We start from the raw sequence: 20,030 nt of genomic DNA on the forward strand, positions 1-20,030 counted from the left end.
CCTTGGGCTGCAGCTGAAATGGGCTGAGCAAAGCCTGTGATCAGCAGCTCCTCTTTCTTCTCACCTTTGTAGAAAGGCCTTCCTGAAAGCACGTCTCCTCGGTTGGCGAAGCCGGGTCCCCTTGGGCAGATGGCCTTGTACTCACTGGAGCCAACCTTGGGACATTCTTCACAGTCGATGCCCCAGGCTGAGCCCACGGAGCAGCAGCACATGTCGATGCGGTACTTGCCTGGCAGAGGCTCCGTGCACTCGTCTTCATCCCATTTCATGTAGCACTGTTCCACACGCACATCTGGTGAGAGAGCAGAGCTGAGCCCTTGCCTGCAGCACCCAACCTCTGGGAAAACCAGAGGTATCATTTCCTGTGCCATAGTCAGCAAGGCTTCTGGAACAGCTTTGGCTGGAGCATCCTCCAAACAATGCCCAGGTAAGGGCCATGTGGATGAGGCCACCTTGTTTGGGATGCTATGAGAGATTTAAAAGTATGGACATGGCCAGCCTGTGGTTGTTGGCAACAAGACCAGAGAAGAGAACCTCCACAGTGTAGTTAGTAGTGCAAATGGCCCATATGAAGGGCAGAGTTTTGTCATGGTGTGCCCAGAAAGCAGACGGGAGTTGGTTTAGTGCTGCTAGGCCATGTCATTAACCAGTTAGGTTAACTGTATGTCTACCCCTGAAGTCCACCCAAGGAGAATGATTGCATTACTGGCTGAACCTGGAGACTTGAAGCTATGGCAGCCGTGCCATGGTTAGGCTCTAGGTTTGGCAGCCCTTAGCACGTATGATGTGCCATCATTCAGTTCTCAAGACTGTTGCACGTGGTGAGTAGGGAATGGTTGGACCACTGTAGATAGGGCTGAACAGCGGCTAGGATGTGGCTGAGATGAGGTGTCCTTACCCACACATGTCCTAGCAGTGCCATCAAGGGTCAGTCCTTCTGGACACTCGCACCGAAAAGAGCCAGCCGTGTTCACACAGCGCCCATTTGGGCAGACACCAGGGAAGACTTCACACTCATTCACATCTGTTGGCACAAAATCAAGAGACAGGCATGAGACTGGCACATGGACAAGCCCAGTGTGGCCTTGAGTAGCTCCTGGAGGAGATGGAAAGAGCCCAGAGCTGCCCAACAGACTAAAACTGGCATCCTGTCGCAATGAAAACCACACGCACCATGCACAGCCACAGCCATGCCCAGACACTTCTGCAAGGACATTCCAAAGCCTTGTCAGACATAAAGTGGTCCTGTTGCTCACAACCATGGCTGGCACAGCACTGATAGAGTAACTCCAGGACTCACAAACACGAGTATTGCTGATGGAGCAGCTAAACTTGCAAACCCATCTCCAGGTACATGAATGACAAGACAATCATCAGCAGGAGTCAGCATGTATGGACCAGGGGGAGTCATGACTGATGAGCTTGATACAATTCTATGATGAAGTGGCTGACCCAGTAGACAAGGGAGTAGCAGTGGACATGGTCCACCTAACCTGTAGTAAGGCCTTTTGCACTGCTTCCCATAAGGTCCTCATACACAAGCAGCTGATGTACAGGCTGGTTGAGCAGTTAGTGAGATAGATTGAAAACTGTCTGAATGGCTGGGCCCAGAGAGTGCTGTTCAGTGGTGTACCTACCCCAGGGCCCAGTACTGGGTCTGATCCTGTTTAACACCTTCATTAGTTATCTGGATGATGGGGTAAAGTGTATCCTCAGCAAATTTGCTGATGGCACAAAACTGGGAGGAGTGACTGATGCACCAGAAGGTCATGCTGCCAACCAGAGGGATCTTGGCAAGCTGGAGAAATGGGTTGCCAGGAACATTAATAGATGCTGGAGGTCACCCAGCTTGAAAGCAGCTTGGCAGAAAAGGACCTGGGGTCCTGGTAGGTACCAAGTTGAACATGAGGCAGCAATGTGCCCTTGCTGCAAAGGCCAATGGTATCCTGGGCTGCATTAGGAGTGTTGCCAGCAGGTTGAGGGAGATGATTCTTCCTCTCTACTCAGCATGGGTGAGGGCACAACTGGAGTGCCATGTTCAGTTCTGGACTCCACAGTATGAGACAGAGATGGACATAACGGAGAGAGTCCAACAAAGGGCCAGAAAGTGTAGATCCCCCATCAGACTCAAAGTTGCAGGACAGCAATAAAGAATGACCATATTCCCAATAAAAAACCCTAGTTTTCTGTGTCCTGCAGCAGTTTACCTTCACACGTGACCCCCTTCATCCTAGCATATCCCCGAGGACAGGCAGTATCTGCAAGAAAACAGAGGAATGTCAGCAAAGAAATGGGCTTCCTCCTGCCTTCCTGAGGGTAGTGCCAGCAGAGCCTTACCAATCTCACAGCGCTCACAGGGGCTGCCCCACGCTGCCCCCAGCGTGGCACAACACTCCGATTTCAGTGTGGCCCCGTTGATGTTCACCTCACAACGTCCATCCTGGATGTTCAGCCAGCACGTCCCTTTCATGCTGTCTGGAGGGGCAAAGACAAGACATGAGTGAAGAGCTGCTCCTTGATGGAGGTTCCCAGCTTCATGGAAGCCAGGCTGCCACGAGAAGCAGCTAAGAAGAAACTATCCTGGAGCTGCAGTGTGACTGTTGCTCTCTGGTGTCACTTTATCCTTCATGCTGTGAGGTCAAGAACATGGACACGAACTCTGCTGGTCTCCTGAGCACTGCTGTGCTGTGGAGCAGCATTTCTGTGCTCTCTGATACAACTATTGCACCAGTTCTGTGTCCTGCCCTTCTCCTAGCTCCAGCCTGCTCCTCTTCTTGGTAGAAATAGTCCTTTCCTCCAGCTGTCCCTGACCATCTAGGAGTGGGAAGTGGGTACCTTATCATCTTGATGAGAAGGGATCTACTTCATCCTGATGTGCCTTAATGTCAGCACACTACAAACCCATCTGGTAAGTGAGAACCCAACATCCTGATGCCCTGAGGATCCCCTGGGACCCCATGACTGTAGCACAGCTGGGGATTTCCATGTCCACTGCACACTGCTCAGAGCACTGCCTGAGACTGCAGCTTCTCAGGCTCCCTAGATGCATGAATGAGATGTTAATTGTCACCAACAACCAAGGAAACACTAGATGAGAAAGAGAGGGGTCAAAGGATCCCCATCCCCAAGCCAGGAATACAAGACTTGCTTCAGACGAACAGCAAGGGGTGATGATGGGTACTACTGATACCAGACACTGTCCCAGAGCTGCCTGTAGAAGATCACATCCTTACCCACGCAGATGGTGCCACTGGGGTCCAGCTTGCTGCCAGGGGAGCACTCACAAGCAAATGAACCAGCATTGTTCCTGCAGACACCGTTCACACAGGGGTTAGAGGTGCACTCATTGATATCTGTGGAAAGAAAGGGTCTGTCACTGCAGTGAGTGCCATGGGACCTGATTTTCTGGGCCAGAGACTGGGAGGAGATGAAAAAGAACATGAAGAAAAGAGTTTTTCAGCTGCTCAGAGGATCCTCAGTCCAGGCCATTTGGCATTTTTCACCTTCTTTACAGAAAATCTTTTCCTCCCTCTAAACAGACACTTACATGCAAAGTGCCAGTTCTCAAATGTTTGAGGAGTTTGTGGTCAGGAAATCATCCCCCCCACTCCAAAGTGTAAGCTTGCAATCAAATTGCCAAAACTTGCAATTTTGGTCAGGTTTTAGCTAAAATTTTGGGGCTCTAGAGGAAATTGTTCTGGTTTTCAGTCACTGAAAAGTCCAGATGTTCTGGGTTTGGATGTCTACTCTTTTGAATGAAGTGTGAAACTTCCCCCTAGGAGAAAAAAAAGACACAAACCCAAAGGCTGGATCTGCTCCAGTTCAAACCACAGTGGTCAAAAGGGAACCAAAGACACGTTAGACCTTGAGCTCCCTTTCAGGCAGGAGCTTAAGCCATAGCTCTTTAGTCTCGTGAAGATTATCTCTGGTACCTTCGGAGTCACGTTACCTTCACAGGTATCTGTCTCCGTCCTGAAGACAAAGCCCTTGGGGCAGGTGCAGGTGTAGCTGCCGGGTGTGTTGCGGCACAGTCCATTGTCACACAGCAGACGATTGACAGTGCATTCATCAACATCTGCGGGCAGAGAGATGGGGCTGGTGAGCTACAACACCACCGTCCCCTCTTCTACTCTACTCTGGCAGCCTGAGAGGCACAGAAATACATCACCACCCTCAAGGCAATGCCATGTGGAAAGTATGTTAAATCACATACATGTAGTTTCTCACATAGCACCTTGTGCTCTTCCATGTGGACAAAGCAGCCCTGAATAGGAACAGAGCTTGAGGGCATCAGCTGTATCACCTCAGGCTCCGGTGCAGTCAGAGGCCTGCATCTGGTCCTCAGCCCCATACCAAGTGTGTGCCACCCTCTCCCCAGCAGCCCTGAGCTCCTGGTTCCCTGCCACAGGGAGCTGGAGCTGCCCTGAACTCACCCACACAGTTCTTGCCCGTGGGATCTGACTCGTAGCCCAGGTTGCAGATGCAGCGGTAGCTCCCGCGTAGGTTCTCACACATGCCGTTGGGGCAGATGTCAGGGTTGAGGGCACATTCATTGATGTCTGCACAGAGAAAGAAGTCAAATTAGATGGACACTGGCAAATGCAAGTACAGAAAACTTCCAGCCGCTAATTCTTCATTGTTCCTTGGTGTCAACAGCCAGCTGGGGCACCCCTCTGCAGAAATCCTTCCTTCCTGTCCTACCTACCCTCCTGCTTTGACCCAGTAGGTCCTGAAAACCTTGTTCCTCTCCTTCTGGGGCTATGGCACTGGGGATACACAGCTGATCTAGCCTAGGGCTCTGAGCTCTGAAGGAGAGAACTGGATAAGGGGTCAAGATAAACCCAGATTCAGTTCCATATCAAGGGCTCTCAGGTCCTTCTGTTACATTCCTGAGTCTCCTTACAGTATCTTTATCCCAGGTACTCAGGGCGCACCATTTAATTATCACTCCTAATGGAAAGGCTGGGAGGAAGAACTGTTTGTAAGATGCTATGAGCAGGATGCTGGGTCCAGCTGGGGTAAGGGCAGAGCATGATGGACAAACTGCTCTGGCGCCCAGGCAAAAAGATTTTACCCTGGCAAGAACCAGCCTCCCCACAGAACAGGGCAGGTTTGTGTTTGTACAGCAGTGTCCTCACAGTGTCATAGTGCCAGATGGCAAGCAGCCCAGGCCAGGGCTTCCCAGACACTGCTGGCCTTTGTCTCCACACAGTTGGATTTCAGTTACATCCCCAGGGAAATGCAACCCTGAAGAGCACTGAGTGCATCTAGTCCTGGCTGCGGGCAGCAATGGGCTGACCAGAGCATGTCTGACGTTAGCTTCTTGCTAGAAAGCATCTTATCGTTAGCCTGAGACTGACTTTGGCCAAGACACGGTGCCCTGGAAGGAAGCCCAAGAAGCCACCAGGGTTTTGCCTCTGGCTCAATCCCATTTGGAAAGTTTTGAAAGACCGGAGCTCTCTGGCTGCTTTGTGCTCTTCCTGCTGATCCAAGCACTGCCCGGGGCTGGCAGCGCAGCCGCCTGCCTGACCTCTTGCTGTCTAATTCAAAGCAGCCCATTGGCAACACATCCCAACACACGCTTATCACCCCCTGAGCCTTCTTCCCCCGTGACCACAGAGCTGGAGGGCAGAGAATGGAAACAAGCAAGAGGATGCAGTTGGTCGTGCTCTTCATTCCCATCAAAGCAGGCAGTAAAGCCAAACTCTGTGTGTGCATCCCCAGAAATGTAGCTCCCACAGGGTGCCAGGAATCAACTCCTTGATTCAATATACAGTCCTCAGGGACGCTTGCTCAACATTAACTCACGGAGGGAGGAGAAAAGACACACAGCACTCCCCTCTCCCTGTGCCCAAGCTCACATCCCACCCACAGACACTGACACAGAGATAGGTTCTTGCATTCACTTACACCCACCCAGGCTATGCTGTGCTTACTCACAAACAGCTCTTACATACACGGGTGTGATGTACTAACTCTCCAGCACACCCTCCGCAGTGCCAAGTCTCCCATGGCACACACTCCCACAGACGCATGCACACTCCATTAAAAGCAGCTGAAAGAAAGAGCTGAGAGTGATGTTAGATGTTCCTGTCTAGAATCTGGTACATGGGATGCACATACCTCTGCCATCAGCTGTTATTCCAATGCCACTGCTGCAGAGCGCCTGGAATTCAGCTGTGTGGAAAGCACAACAGAGCTGTTAGCTTTTCTAGACAGTTCACACATAGTGACATTAACTCTGGGTAATGCTGGATTTATTGCTTGGTTGAATGTCATCTTATGGGCTTCCAAACAGTGTCTGTTTATACTTATACAATGTGTATTTTAAAGCTGATACTCGCAGTTAGTAGTCCAACACTGTAAGAAGCCCTGCAATGAGGTCGGCATCAGATTTGTGGATCCAACCTCAATTTGTAACTGCATGGCATTCCTTTCCCACTGCCTATGGCTTTCCCATGTCCCTGCCAAGCTGTCAAGGCCATTTCTGGGACCTTGGATGTCTCTAAGCACCTCCTGGGCTCTTTGCAAACTCAGATGGAAGAGGAGCTCACCAGAGTTCTTGGCCGGACAGGGCTGGCAGGGCTCTCCGAAGCCATGGTCTGGGTTAGCACAGCAGCACTCAGACTTGGTGACTGCTCCTGGGAAGGGACGAGCACATGTGCCCTTTTTAATGCCTCCATAACACGTGCTGCGCATGTGGGTGTCCACACAGACTCGTCCATCCACGCCGATGGCCAGGCCCCCGAGGCACTCGCAGCGGAAGGAGCCCTCTGTGTTAATGCACCAGCCGTTCATACAGATCCCTGGTGTCTCACACTCATCGATGTCTGAAAGAGGAAGGAGAAACTGGCTGCTACTTACCCACAGGCAGAAGGACACACTGGCAGGAGCTTTGCACTCTTTTGCAGGGTGACTTGGACACTAAAAGGGAGCCAGAGGTGCAGCTAGAGCATCACATCCCCTGTGTGCTCTGCTGACTCTCTCTGATGGTTCAAGGGAAGGAACAGGGATCTTCAGTCTCCTGAGACCCAGCCCATTCTCCAAGTAGCAGGGTCTGGTCTCCGCTCTGTTAACAGGCCAGTGATCCAGACAATTCACCCCATGCCACAGCAGCATATCAAAGAAATGCTATGTTCTCCTCCTCCTCCTTTCTCCACTCTGCCTTCACATTCTAACCTTCCTGGCTTTGGGAGGTGGCACACAAACTGCAGTGGAATGTGCTGCAGAGGCTGGGGAAGCTGTAGAGATGACTGCTGCTAGCTCACATTGGCAATATGAAGCTTCACAGCCCTGCTTTACCTCCCTCAGAAAGAGGATTGAAGCTCCAATTTGTGCTGAAGTAGTGGAGGTGCAAGAACATTTCCCCCTGTGCCCATTCTGCTGCGAGGGGGCCATTTCTGGTGGCAGAGCAGGAGATGCCTGGCAACAGCCTTGGTTTTCCTCAGCTCTCTCTTGCCTCAGACACACCACAAGTCCCCAGGAATGTGGGCAGCAGGCTGGGAAGAGGACAGGGACCAAGGCTGGGGACCTACGCACCGACACAGTACCGCCCGTTGGGAGCCAGCACAAAACCAGGCTTGCAGATGCACTTGAAGCTGCCATCCTCATTGATACACATCCCATTGAGGCACATGTTGGTCGTGGCACATTCATCATGATCTGGAAAGGACAAACAGAAATCATGAGTTGAGCCTGAGAGCTGCAGCAAGACTCTCCTGTGCCCAAAAACATTCTGTCTCCCATCTCATGGTCAAATTGCTTCTTATGGCAGTGGGTGCTAATCCTCAATCCAGAGTTCCCATTGTTGCTCCTGGTGAGAGTTGTCCTGCTGCATTCCTGCTGCTCTCAGTATCCCGGTCAGCCAGTGCAGCTCACAGCAGGACTCAGACACTGGCTGCTGGAGAATGTCCTCCTCCCAGACCCAGCCCTGCTCATACTCCTGGACCCCAAAAACCTACAGGAGCACTCCAGGAGCACTAGCACCCTTATAAAAACACCTTCCTATTTCAGTCCTCTCATTTGAAGATGCACTCTGCCCTAGAGATGAAGGGAATACAGCAGAGATTAAAGTAATCACCAACCCCTATGGAGGACACAGTGTCAGATCAGTCCCAAGTGCATCAGGAGATAGCTTACCAACACAGTTCTTTCCATCAGGGGTGATTTCAAAGCCAGCATTGCAGATACACTGGAAGCTTCCATCAGTGTTAACACAGCGGCCGTTCCTACACATCACTCCGTTCATGATGCACTCATCGATATCTGCCAGGGAAATAAACACAAGAAAGTTGCAGCAGGTGGAGTGAGAAGCAGTTCAGCTTAGGATCATCGAATCATAGAATGGTTTGGGTTGGAAAGGACCTTAAGATTATCCAGTTCCAACCCCCTGCCACAGGCAGGAACACCTCACACAAGACCATGTCAACCAAGGCTCTGTCAACCACCCTCAGAGGGAAGAACTTCTCCTTATATCTAGCCTGAACTTCCCCTGTTTCAGTTTGAACCCATCACCCCTTGTCCTATCACTACAGTCCCTGACGAAGAGTCCCTCTCCAGCATCCTTGTAGCCCCCTTCAGACACTGGAAGCTGCTCTGAGGTCACCACGCAGCCTTCAATATGCTTAATATGCTCCATGAGAAAAACAGGCAAGTGTTCTCACTCACAGCACGCTACAGGAGATGGCTAAGGTGTGGAAAAAGCTTTCAGCATACTCTGGAAGCAGCATGACACTTGTGAGGTCAGAACTCTGGGATCTCAGACCCTCCATGATGTCTTTGTCAATCTCCTGCCCCGGGGTTCTCTTTACAACTCAAACCATCCTAGGGCTGTTCAAGTCCACAGTAAACAGCAAAAGCCTTCAGACCAACAGCCAGGCATTCAGGCCTGCTACAGAGAGGTGGTCACAGTGCCCCAGCAGAACGAATTCCAGGACAGAAGCTGGGGTAAAACATGACTGAAGCATGGCAGCAGGGGAGGTGCTGTGTCAGGAGCATGATGTCCACTCTGGGAGACAGGCCACTGAATGCCTCTGGGTAAAGATGAAAGAAGAAAGGACCAGCTCAGGTAGGGTTGTTACTGATCCTTTCTCAAGAGCTGGGGAAAACAGGAGGAGCTATTTTCTGAGCAAATTACAGAAAACCAACAGTCTGGTCCCAGCAGCAATGGATGATCTAGACACTTTGTAGACTTCTCCTAATGTGGATAAGTTAGCTTGAGAGCAGCCTGGTAGATAAAGGTCCGAATCACAGGTGAAATGGGGTGGCCCTGCACAGAAAGAAACCTCCTTTTGGGCTATACCAACAGAGGAGCTGTGCGTGAGCTACATGGGACAGTTTCTTGTCCTGACAGCTAGAGAGGTCACAGCTGAAGAATGGCATCCAATTTTGGCACCACATATTACAAAAGATAAAGACAAAATGGAGGAAGTTGAGGAGATAAAAACAGGACAATGAGAAGCCTGGAAACATTATCAGTGAGAGGAGATGGAGAAACCTGAGTTTGTTTAGTCTAGAAGGGAGATGACAGGGGGTTACAACTTGCAGTTTCCCCACATGTAACAAGTGTTGTAAAGAAGAAGTGATGAACCGAATTCCGCTGCCAGAAAGAGAACCACAAGAAGAATTCAGCTTCAAAAATTTAGTGTGGAAATTAGGAAAGCATTTCACAATGTCAGGCAACTGGGGAGGTCCTTTGGAAACCCCTTCACCAGAAACCACTCAGAAGAATAAAAACCATCAAAGGTCAGGCACTGACAGGCAAATCTGCTTTTGCTTCTTGTTCACATGGAGCATTACCTTCCTATGGTTCTTGTTCAGCAGTCCCTCATCTAGAGAGCCATCTTGCTGCTAGAACAACTTTGCTAGAAATCACAATCCCTGCATCCATACAAACACTCCTCCACATCCTATCTTTGGTCAAAATAAAATGTCATCTTTAGAATCGCGCTCTTGAAAGGGACTCTGTAAGTTCCTTGATTGCCTCTAGCCAGTTTTAAGGTAGACAAAAGTAGAGGAAACTTCTCCCAGACAGATTTCTGGACATCACTGGCAGCTCAACTAAATTGTTCTGAAATCCTGTCACATGTGGCTGGGAGGTTGTTTGGTGCTGGGACTACAGCGACAGGACAAGGGGTGATGGGTTCAAACTTAAACAGGAGAGATTTAGATTAGATATAAGGAAGAATTTCTTTACTGTGAGGGTGCTGAGGCACTGGCACAGGGTGCCCAGAGAAGTGGTGAATGCTCCATTCCTGGCAGTGTTCAAGGCCAGGTTGGACACAGGGGCTTGGAGCAACCTGCTCTAGTGGAAGGTGTCCCTGCCCGTGGCAGGGGGTTGGAACTGAATGAGTTTTAAGGTCCCTTCCAACCCAAACCATTCCATGATTCTATGCCTCTTCGCTCTCCTTCCCCTTTACAATCATTTTCCTTTGGTACCTAGGTCTCTGATAACCCATTGACACTCTTGCAGCACACTGTGTCCTCCCCAAAACAGAAACAGAACACACTTACCAATGCAAGCCTGCTTTGTGGGGGTGCTCTGGAAGCCCTCATGGCACTTGCAGTGGTAGGAGCCTGGTGTGTTCACGCAGTCGCCATGTACGCAGGGGCTGCTGGAGCACTCATCCACATCTGCAAGAAGAAAAGCCTGAACCCGTGAGTCACCATGATACACAGCAAGCTACAAGGAGAGGCAGCAAAGGCTGCCTTGAGCTGCTGATCCTGTCCTTTCAAACCCAGCTCTCAGCATCCTGACATCACAGCCAGCAAGGTCCCTCTGGATTAATCCCTTCCCTCAAGTGAACCAACTGCAACACTTGGCTTGGTATCATCTGCAAACTTGCTGAGGGTGTCCTCAGTACCGCTATCTATGGCATTGATGAAGACATTAAAGAGTATTGGTCCCAGTACAGACCCATGAGGGACACCACTCATCACTGGTTTCCACTTGGACTTTGAGCCATTGTCTGTAACTCTTTGGACTCAGTCCTCCAGCCAATTCCTTATCCATCCAACAGTCCATCTACCAAACCTGTATCACTCCAATTTAGAGGTAAGAATGTTGTGGGGAACTGTATCAAAGACCTTCCAGAAGTCCACACAGATGACAGCCACAGCTCTTCTCTTTGTTCACTGATGCAGTCACATCAAAGGCCACTAGATTGGTCAGGCACAATTTGCCCTTGGTGAAGCCACGTTGGTTGTCTCTAATCGCCTTCCATGAGTTTCAATGTCTCTTCTCTTCTGAACAGCTTATAGCCATCAATTTGCAGTGCTCCAGTCCTGTGATTAGTGCCACCACATTTCAGTGTAGCTTTCCAGCTGCTTGGTGGCTGCCACCTCCTCCTGTTTGTTACCCATGCTGCATGCATAGAGGCACTTCACATGGGCTATCAACCCTCCCACCTTTTTAGAGGAACATGCTCTAATGCCTTTCAGGCATTTCCCAGGTGTTTCCCTGTTGGTTCCTAATGCAACAGCAGCCCCTGGCTCTGCTCTGTTACTCAAAACTCCATCTCCTTCCTCCATATAAACTAAAGGCCTCCTTACAAATCTGACCACCTTTTTTGGCGAAGATGTTCTTGCTCCAGTTGATGAGGTGAATCCCATCAGCTCCCAACAGACCCAGCTTCTCAGAGGCAGACCCATGATCATAGAAGCCAAAACCTTGAGTATGGCACCAGGCATGCAGCCAGGCATTCACCCTGTTTGATTCTTCTCCTCCTTCCTGAGCCCTTTCCTCTGACTAGGAGGATAGAGTAAAACCATCTGTGCTCAGATTCTTTTGACTTTGCTCTCAGTGACAGTCTTTTGGTGGTTCTAAGTTGCCTTGCTGCAGTACCATCAGACCCTACATGGAATAGTAGGAGCAGATGATAATCTGAGGGTCCAGCAGGCTCAGCAGCCTCTCTGTGATGTTGCAAATGTGGGCTCCTGATTGGCAGCAAACTTCTCTAAAGAAATTGGCTGGATGGCAATTGGGTGCTTAAGTACCTCTCAGTAAGGAATCTCCAGTTACAAACACTTTATGTGCTTTTCTGGTGGCACTGGTTCTAATGCATGTGGGGAGCTGGATCCAGGCTGCATGACTGGCTTTTCCTGGATCTTCTCCTCTACTCACATGCTCTTAGTTCTCCAAACCCAGTGTCACATCTCTTATGTAGAGGCACTTCAGAGGAAGGTTCTTCCTTCTGCCATGAGCACAGACAAGGGTCCAGTCTCTTCATCTTGCCAGTTACTTACGTCAGTCAGCTCAAGGTTGAATTCAGGCTTACCTCCCCTTTGCACAGCCTTAAAGTAGGGCTGTCGCTTAGCTTGGGACAGCACACAATGCCATGTACCAATCTCTCACATTCCTGGATACTACACTGCCTGTGGCAATGTTGTGGCTTCCAGAGGAGCGGTCACCCTTGCAGGGCACACATCCTTTCTGCCACGTTGCTTTGCAACCTGACATGAGCCCTCTATCTCCAACGTCTTGTGTGGGTCTCTGACTGGGATGGGGGCTGTGGGGCAGTAGCTACTCACCGATGCACTCCCCACGCACGTCCTGCTTGTACCCCATGTTGCACTCACAGCGGTAGCTGGATGGGGTGGGGATGCAGCGTCCATTCAGGCAGAGGTTAGTGAAATGCTTGCAGATGTCAATGGTCTGATTCAAAGTGGCAGTTCCTGGAAAGCACAAGAGACAGCATCAGGTAAAGGATTACAGCTCCCTTGGCTGTGCCCAGGAAGCACAAGGGTCCTTAAGTGCAAATCCTGTGACGATGATGCTCCTGAACAACCATGGAGCTGCAGACACGAACACAGCTGCCTCATAAGCCTCTGCAGGGTGCTGCAGTACCTGGCATGTCCCTGCCCTGCTGACATGCACGAGATGGCTCAGCCTCTTGGAAGAAAGGTGGGAATCTATATTTATTGACATCCAGTGCATCTTCACAGGCTTCAGCCCTTAGCATGGAGCTATACAGAGATGCCCATGAGAGAGGTGCCCAAAGTGGTAGGAAAACCAGTTTTGTATGGCGAAGGCAGAGAGGGAGGTGGTAACGTGAAAGCTTCATTCCTATTTGGTAACTGGAAAGATATTCTGCACTGGAGCCAGGCTCAGCTCTTGCTCTGCCAGCAGATGTTGTCTGATCTGCTTCTGGGCTCAGCATCCTGCACAGAATTAGTGTCACGTCCCGTCACTCCCCTTGTGTCAAAATAAACCCCGTCGCTGTCTAAGAGCATGGGCTGTGTGCAGGGCTCAGAGAAGAGGCCAGCACGCAGGAGGACACGCTGCATGTGTCCTGAGATGAGTAGCCAAATTGGGTCAGCACAGTAAGAAAATCAGTTTAATTACCAATGCTTGAACTTCCTGCGCCCATTCCAGGCAGACCTGGGATCCCGCCTTGTCCATTTGCCCCATTTGGTCCAATGCCTCCAGGGCCATTGAGTCCTGGCCCAACACCATTGGGCCCGAATCCAGGAATTGCTGGAAAGTTCCCAGGGAACCCTGGCACGACTGGGAGTCCTTCGATGCAAAGTCTGCGGTACTCATCTGAAACAAAACAGCTGCCTTAGTGCTTTTCCAAGAGTGCCTGAACCCTCCTCCTGCCTCTGCCAGACTGCAGAGAACAGAGGGGTGGAGAGGGACCAGCAGGGAGCAAAGAGGGTGGGTGCTGATAGCAACAGGGCAGATGGGTGAGAAGAGTTTTAACACCCTTCAGTCCGGAGCAGATGGTGAGACGCAGCTTGCCAGGGTGTTTGGCAACAGCTTCTCGGGGCGCATGGCACCATGGGCTCCCTTCACGCGGGAAATGACAGGACATGAGAAGGTGCCAGACACTGTAAAGCTCTGCCCTGCTCAGAGCTGGTGGTGAAAGAAGAGAGACAGAGAGATACATCTACATTGCTGTGCCTCCTCAAGGCCTCCTGCTGCCTGGGCTCACCCTCATTTGGCCCCACGGTTCAATTATGGTAAGAGCTGAAGGAGTAGGAGGAAAGGGATAACTTCTTGCCTTGGCTGAACACATCTGGCTCAACTTCAGATGAGACTCAGGCAGGAGAGCCAGCATCCCTCCGTGACCCTTCCCTGAATCGTATGGTGATGATTCTCCACATCAAACCTGGGGTACTACTAGGGCGTCAGAGCCAGGAGTTGGCCAAGCAGTAGGCAGAGGTTCTTTGTGTGCTGCACTTACCAGAGCCCCGGACAGGGCACATCTCTGGAGTCTGAGCAATGGCCCAGCAGCGCCCGGAGTCGCAGCAGCACTGCATCTTGGTGTACTGGCCAGGAAGGTCCCCAGCACAGCGGCCCCCAATCAGTGCAGAGAAACACGTCCCAATCCGCTGGTCTGCAGAGGGAGAGGACAAGGAGACACATTCACAACCTGCCATCACCACACTCTGGTCAGCTCCTGAGCACCCATTCCCAGTGGTGTCTCTTCTGGCTGTCCAATGTCCCAGCCTGACCTCCCATGCTGCCTCACCCTCCCAGATCATGAGTTCTCCAGCACCTCCATCTGGAGCACACTATAAGCAAGCTGAACAAGAACCAGAAACAGGCAGTAGGTGGGCAATCCCTCTCCATCGGCTTATCCACTGGGAGCTGCCTTCCTTGCCCTGCAGGAAGCACAAGCTGACCCAGCAGATCCTGGCTGAATTCACCGAGCAGAAAGCAGATGAGATCCCCCACCTCACCCCATGCTTCCTCACCTTCCCAGGGAAATGTGGTTATTTATGGCTGTCTCTCCTCTCACCAGCATTTCTGCACTTACAAAACATGTCAGGGATGGGTTCCCCCACTGACCCAACACTCCAGGTGGGACAGGGAACAGGCTGAGGGAAGGTGGCCTGCAGGAGACCACTGCAAACACTGACACTACTGGGCAGCCTGACCTATCCCCTCGGTGGGGACAGATAAACTGCTCTGGAGTAAATTACATTATTCAACAAAATTGCATCCTGGGGCTGAGATGTCCATTCTTCAGGTTCCTCCTCTGATGTTAGCATCTATCTTGCTTAGTTATGTTTGTGAGCAAGTTTGGCCATCAATGCCAATATCAGAATAGAACAGGCCCTGAACTTGGCTACATGGTGGGCAGCATCTTCTCCTCTCTTGGGCCATTGGACCCAGCATGATATATTTTCCCCTAACTGCTGCTACTAAAAACACTTCCCTGTGATAAAAACAACCCAGTGCCGCCTGCTGCTATTTTGAGGGTTCCCAGGCTGAGTGGGCATTTCCCAGCTTTCCTGCTCCAGGCTGAAATCTTGGCTGCAACAGTTCTTTACCCTGTTCTCGCTTGGGGCAGGACAGAGCTGGCAGACTGAGGTGGTCAGAGTTTCCTACACCACTTTGGCCAGGCTGGGGATCCAGGTACAACCCTTCCAGCATTACCGATCCCTGATGCTGTGCTAAGGAAGGACCTTCCCACAGCCACCGCTGTCCAGTGTGGTCCTGCACATCTCAGGCCTGGCAAGGACCTGACTCTCATTCCCACAACTGATTTAATGGCAAATGTCCCAAGCTTCCCATGAGGAAGCATTCCTTGCCAGGTCCCACTGGTCCCAGCATCTCTCATTAAACAAATGGACCTGTTCCTAATTCCACATCCCTCCAGCCTACTCACTTCCATTCCCAGTGGATGCCCGTTTCATGGGTCAGCTCCCACAGCCTTGACTGACCTGGGAGGAGAACAAGCCCTGGATGGTGTCAAAGTCCATGAGCCTGGCTAAAGCCACAGACACTAAGGCTGGCACCAGTGTTTGGTGTGTGTGGCTTCTGGACAAGGCCCAGGAGACTAAGGGTCTTTTACACGTCTGCAGGCTCCGCCTGGCACCAAGTCCTCTAGGAAAACCTGGAATGTTCCACTCATTCATCTCCTGTCCTTATTTCTCAAGTAAATTAATGAGGGGGAAAGTCTGATCTGATTTGTCATCTGTGCCTCTTGCCTGACGTTAGCCAGCAGGCTGACACTTCCCCGAAATATCATTGGGATCAATTGCAGGGAGCTGTTTGATCTCTGGGCTGTGGTTACATTTCTTCTCGCATCACAGCTCAACGACTTCCAGAGGACAGTGACCTCATTTAAAGCCAGGGGGACTAAACCCACAGGTCTTTCCTCAGACAGATCCTTTCCTGGGTTTCATGGGTTCAGCATGAACTAGCCCCTTCTAGGAAACTTCATCCACCAAGGAAACTTGCAGAAAGAAAGATGGACTAGGAGAAGGGAAACTTGAGTGAGGGGGTTGAATGCAACCCTGGATTAGCTCGTAATTGTAGTGAAGGGCAGGACAAGCCACAGGGGTGTTTGGGTCATCCCGAGCCCTTGATCTCTGGCAAGTGGCAAGAGTGCAAAAGCAATGCCCACATCTTGCAGGTTTCAGCAGATGCCGGAAGGTAGAAGACGGCACCTTGTGAGGTTGATGTTCCTCAGCATCACATGCAGCCCCCTCTCACTCCAGAAAGAAGCTGCTCTCTGAACAAGCCAGGGCAGGATAGTGGGGCCATCTGGAAAAGCTGCACCTCAAACCCTTGATGGGAGTTTAACTAATCAGGGCTTAGGGCTGAGCTAAAATGAACCTCTAGATCTGAGAGTGGTAGTTTGGAATAAACCCTTTGGGCATTAGAGAGGATAGATCCCACCCAGCTCCTACTGTTCTTCTGTGGGATGCTTGCTGTCCCAAAAGCTGTGATACATGGTGACAGCTAGGCAGTTAATGGGTAAGGAGGGATTTGGAGAAGGCAGCCTCCTTCCCCACAGACAGACATGTGCTGACAAGTTTGACAAGGCAGGGAGGTCACAGCAGTTTGTGTAATGGAGGGAACGGTCCAGCCCTTATTCATCTGGACACGTTTATTAAATTCAGCTGTCTTTGCTGCAGTTTGCAATAATCTCTCTCAGAAATAAAGGTCAGAACTAATTGAAAACTCATCTGGAGCTGCCTTTGGGCAGAGAGAGGGGTGGATGGAAAGAACAGTGGGTCCCTGCAGTCCCTCTGTGACCTCCTGCAGGACCACCCACACCAGCGCAAGGCCATGGTGGGTTTGTTCTGCCTTCCCCTGCAGCTGTAAAGGGAACAGGTTTGCACAATAACCTCTGTAAATCAGATAATGCTCCAGGCAAGAAAGAAGGTAAAATTCCACATGAGATTAGACAGTGCACAGAGGTGGGGGATAGAGCCACAGGTCTGCCAGAGGCCTCTGATTCAGAGAGGCTGTGGATGCTTTACAAGGTCCAGCTAGGAGTGGTAGAGCAGGAGATGGAGTTTGGCCTGCTTATCATAATGGGACAGGAGTGATCCAAGAGGGACCTTCCTTTGGGGTCTGGCAGAGTCTGTACCCATCCGGCTGATGCCCTGGTGTGTGAGTCCTGATGCTCAGGAGAAGCTCCCACACCAGTAGCTGCACTCTCTGAGTGACAATCCAGCACAGCTAATCTCTATCTTCCCTTTCAATGTGGACATCCTCTTCGTAGTCATAGAATCCCAGCCTGGTTTGGGTTAGAAGGGACCGTAAAGCTCATCCAGTTCCAACCCCCTGCCATGGGCAGGGACACCTTCCACTAGAGCAGGTTGCTCCAAGCCCCTGTGTCCAACCTGGCCTTGAACACTGCCAGGGATGGGGCAGCCACAGCTTCTCTGGGCACCCTGTGCCAGCGCCTCAGCACCCTCACAGTAAAGAAATTCTTCCTTATATCTAACCTAAATCTCTCCTGTTTAAGTTTGAACCCATCACCCCTTGTCCTGTCGCTGTAGTCCCTGATGAAGAGTCCCTCTCCAGCATTCTTGTAGACAGGATCCCCCTTCACACACTGGAAGCTGCTCTGAGGTCTCCACGCAGCTTCTCTTCTCCTGGGGCTGAACAGCCCCAATTTTCTTGGCCTGTCTTCATACGGAGCTGCTCCAGCCCCTGATCATCTTCGTGGCCTCCTCTGGACTTGCTCCAACAGCTCCATGTCCTTCTTATGTTGGGGACACCAGAACTGTACGTCGTCTGTGCACAAGGTGTCTAAGGTTGGTTGTGCACCTGCAAAGGATTTTGCAGTTTTCATCCTGGTTTGTTTGCTTGGTGGTGGGATAGGGACAGGGACAGACGGAGGAATGGAAAGTCCTGGTACGGCTTCCCAGGAGGGACCTTTAAAGGGTGTGTATTTCTCGCACTCTGTGTCTTGTCATGTACAGAAACTGAGAAGCTCAAGTGACCAAACCCAAACCAGCGGTTGCAAAAGGCAGTTGGCTTTGTCTACAAAGGACTTGAAGGCTATTAGCTCAGAATGGAGCTGCAACACAGCAGCATGTAGCCAAAGGTCTCCCACCCAAGATGTCCAATGGTGCTTGGTTTGCAAGGAAGAAGGGTGCAAAAAAGAGCCTCGTACTGTGGTGAGGACAGTCAGTCTAGACCAATGATGCCATCCTGTGTTCCCTGTTTTGGAAAACTGGCCAATTTCATTCTTGTCTGGGTAAGATTAGATGGCGGTGTCTGTCTCAGTGAAGAGAACCAAGAACCAGAACCAAGGTACAAAGCACAAAGCATCCCTCTGTGCACAGCTCCCACATCCCTCAATGCCTTGGGAGCTACTGGGGAGCTCTGCTCAGGGCCCCAGCTCCTTATCAACCTGTTTTGCGCCTGTGACCCTCACCCCACTTCCCTTTATCATTTCTTGCCCTCAGAAATATCTCCTCATATTTCCTTATTCCTCTTGCTCTTTCCTTCCCTAGATAACAACCACGGTGGGTAAAAAGGTGTCCCCAGGCAGGTGAATTCCTCGGTGACACCCTCACAACCTTCTCTGAGCCCAGGACTTTGCAACTATAAGCAAGATCTGGCCCTACCCAGAACTTCAGGCAGTACATCTGCTGATGTTGCCTAAGAAAACAGAAGACCCAAATCTTTCAGAGCATTTGCTGCACTATCAGGGAAAAAGAGCAAAGAAAGCAATGTGCAGGAGTGCTGACTTGCCACAAACAGGGGAACACCATGTGCATGTCTGGAAATGCATCTGCAAGGCAGTTTTCTTAAGCTGTTCTTGAAAAGCAACACATTGTACTGAAAAGGGAAAACCCAACTCCCAGCCTGCTGGAGCTTCTGCAAGACCCTGAGCCTGCCTTTGACAAGCCTGACTGAATGAAACTGTTCTGAACATGTGTGGAACTGGATTCCTTGTGTCAAGCACAAGTGGTTGAATCATTCAATAAATCACATTGAAGCATAGCATAGAATCATAGCATCAACTAGTTTGGAAAAGACCTTTAAGATCATCAAGTCCAACCATTATCCCAGGACTGCCAAGACCACCACTAAATCATATCACTGAGGGCCTCATCTACACACTTTTTAAACACTTCCATGTTCATTTCAGACTCTGATGGACTTTCTCCAGCTTTGCTGCTGTTCATGTTTCACACCGAAAGCACCTAATGAGAGTTGAGCTCAACTCAAGCTCGGTGTCTTGCTGTTTCAGCTGCAGAAACTACAGGAGATTGTTCAAATGCAATAAAAAGGTGTTTACTTTACTAAATAGGGAGGGGAAAGGGATGGCAATATATGAAGGCTGCCACCATAAAGTCACCACCTAGCCAGTGCTGGTGCCCCATGATATATGAGACACTTCGGTCACGTCCAGTCTAAACATCTGGGAGGTGGCAGTGTGACAATCTCTTCAGCTCTCTCCTGATGCTGTTCATCCATGTTATTTATTCATTTTCAGTTTTACAAACTATTTCTGTGATTTATTTCAGAGGATGTCAATCGGGGACTTAAACTACCATAAACTCCCAAAACCAAGCACTAAAACCCCCTCAAATGACAGAAACAAAACAGGGTTTGCAAAATATGGATCCCAGGGCAATGACACCCCAAGAGTAACTGTGTCTTATGCCAGAATAAACATTGTCTGTCCCAAAATGTGACAGCACAGCAGCAGCATGTATTAGCTGAGGGAAACGGCTGGAGCATGATGTATTGAGTTCAGCTGCAGTCATAGTCCACTGCAGCTAAATAAGCTTTGGTCCTTTCCAACCCCAACTATTCTATGATTCTATGG

At 50.5% G+C, this 20,030-nt stretch overlaps 1 protein-coding gene across 1 annotated transcript in view; it reads right to left on the bottom strand.

The window, feature by feature from the left end:
• Positions 1–20,030, bottom strand: part of LOC115618248 (fibrillin-2-like) — a 108,614-nt gene that overhangs the window by 30,360 nt on the left and 58,224 nt on the right. Inside the window, exons 10-24 of the mRNA XM_030509610.1 lie at positions 14,184–14,336; positions 13,343–13,540; positions 12,529–12,672; positions 10,513–10,632; positions 8,140–8,265; positions 7,540–7,662; positions 6,555–6,830; positions 6,124–6,177; positions 4,434–4,559; positions 3,950–4,075; positions 3,234–3,353; positions 2,338–2,475; positions 2,208–2,258; positions 899–1,024; positions 65–292 (exon numbers count right to left, since the gene is read on the bottom strand). Of these exons, the coding sequence (XP_030365470.1) occupies positions 65–292; positions 899–1,024; positions 2,208–2,258; positions 2,338–2,475; positions 3,234–3,353; positions 3,950–4,075; positions 4,434–4,559; positions 6,124–6,177; positions 6,555–6,830; positions 7,540–7,662; positions 8,140–8,265; positions 10,513–10,632; positions 12,529–12,672; positions 13,343–13,540; positions 14,184–14,336 (2,109 nt within the window). The remainder of the gene's footprint in view (positions 1–64; positions 293–898; positions 1,025–2,207; positions 2,259–2,337; positions 2,476–3,233; positions 3,354–3,949; positions 4,076–4,433; positions 4,560–6,123; positions 6,178–6,554; positions 6,831–7,539; positions 7,663–8,139; positions 8,266–10,512; positions 10,633–12,528; positions 12,673–13,342; positions 13,541–14,183; positions 14,337–20,030) is intronic.

This window comes from Strigops habroptila, chromosome 20, assembly GCF_004027225.2.
Source record: "Strigops habroptila isolate Jane chromosome 20, bStrHab1.2.pri, whole genome shotgun sequence".
Taxonomy (NCBI): Eukaryota; Metazoa; Chordata; class Aves; order Psittaciformes; family Psittacidae; genus Strigops; species Strigops habroptila.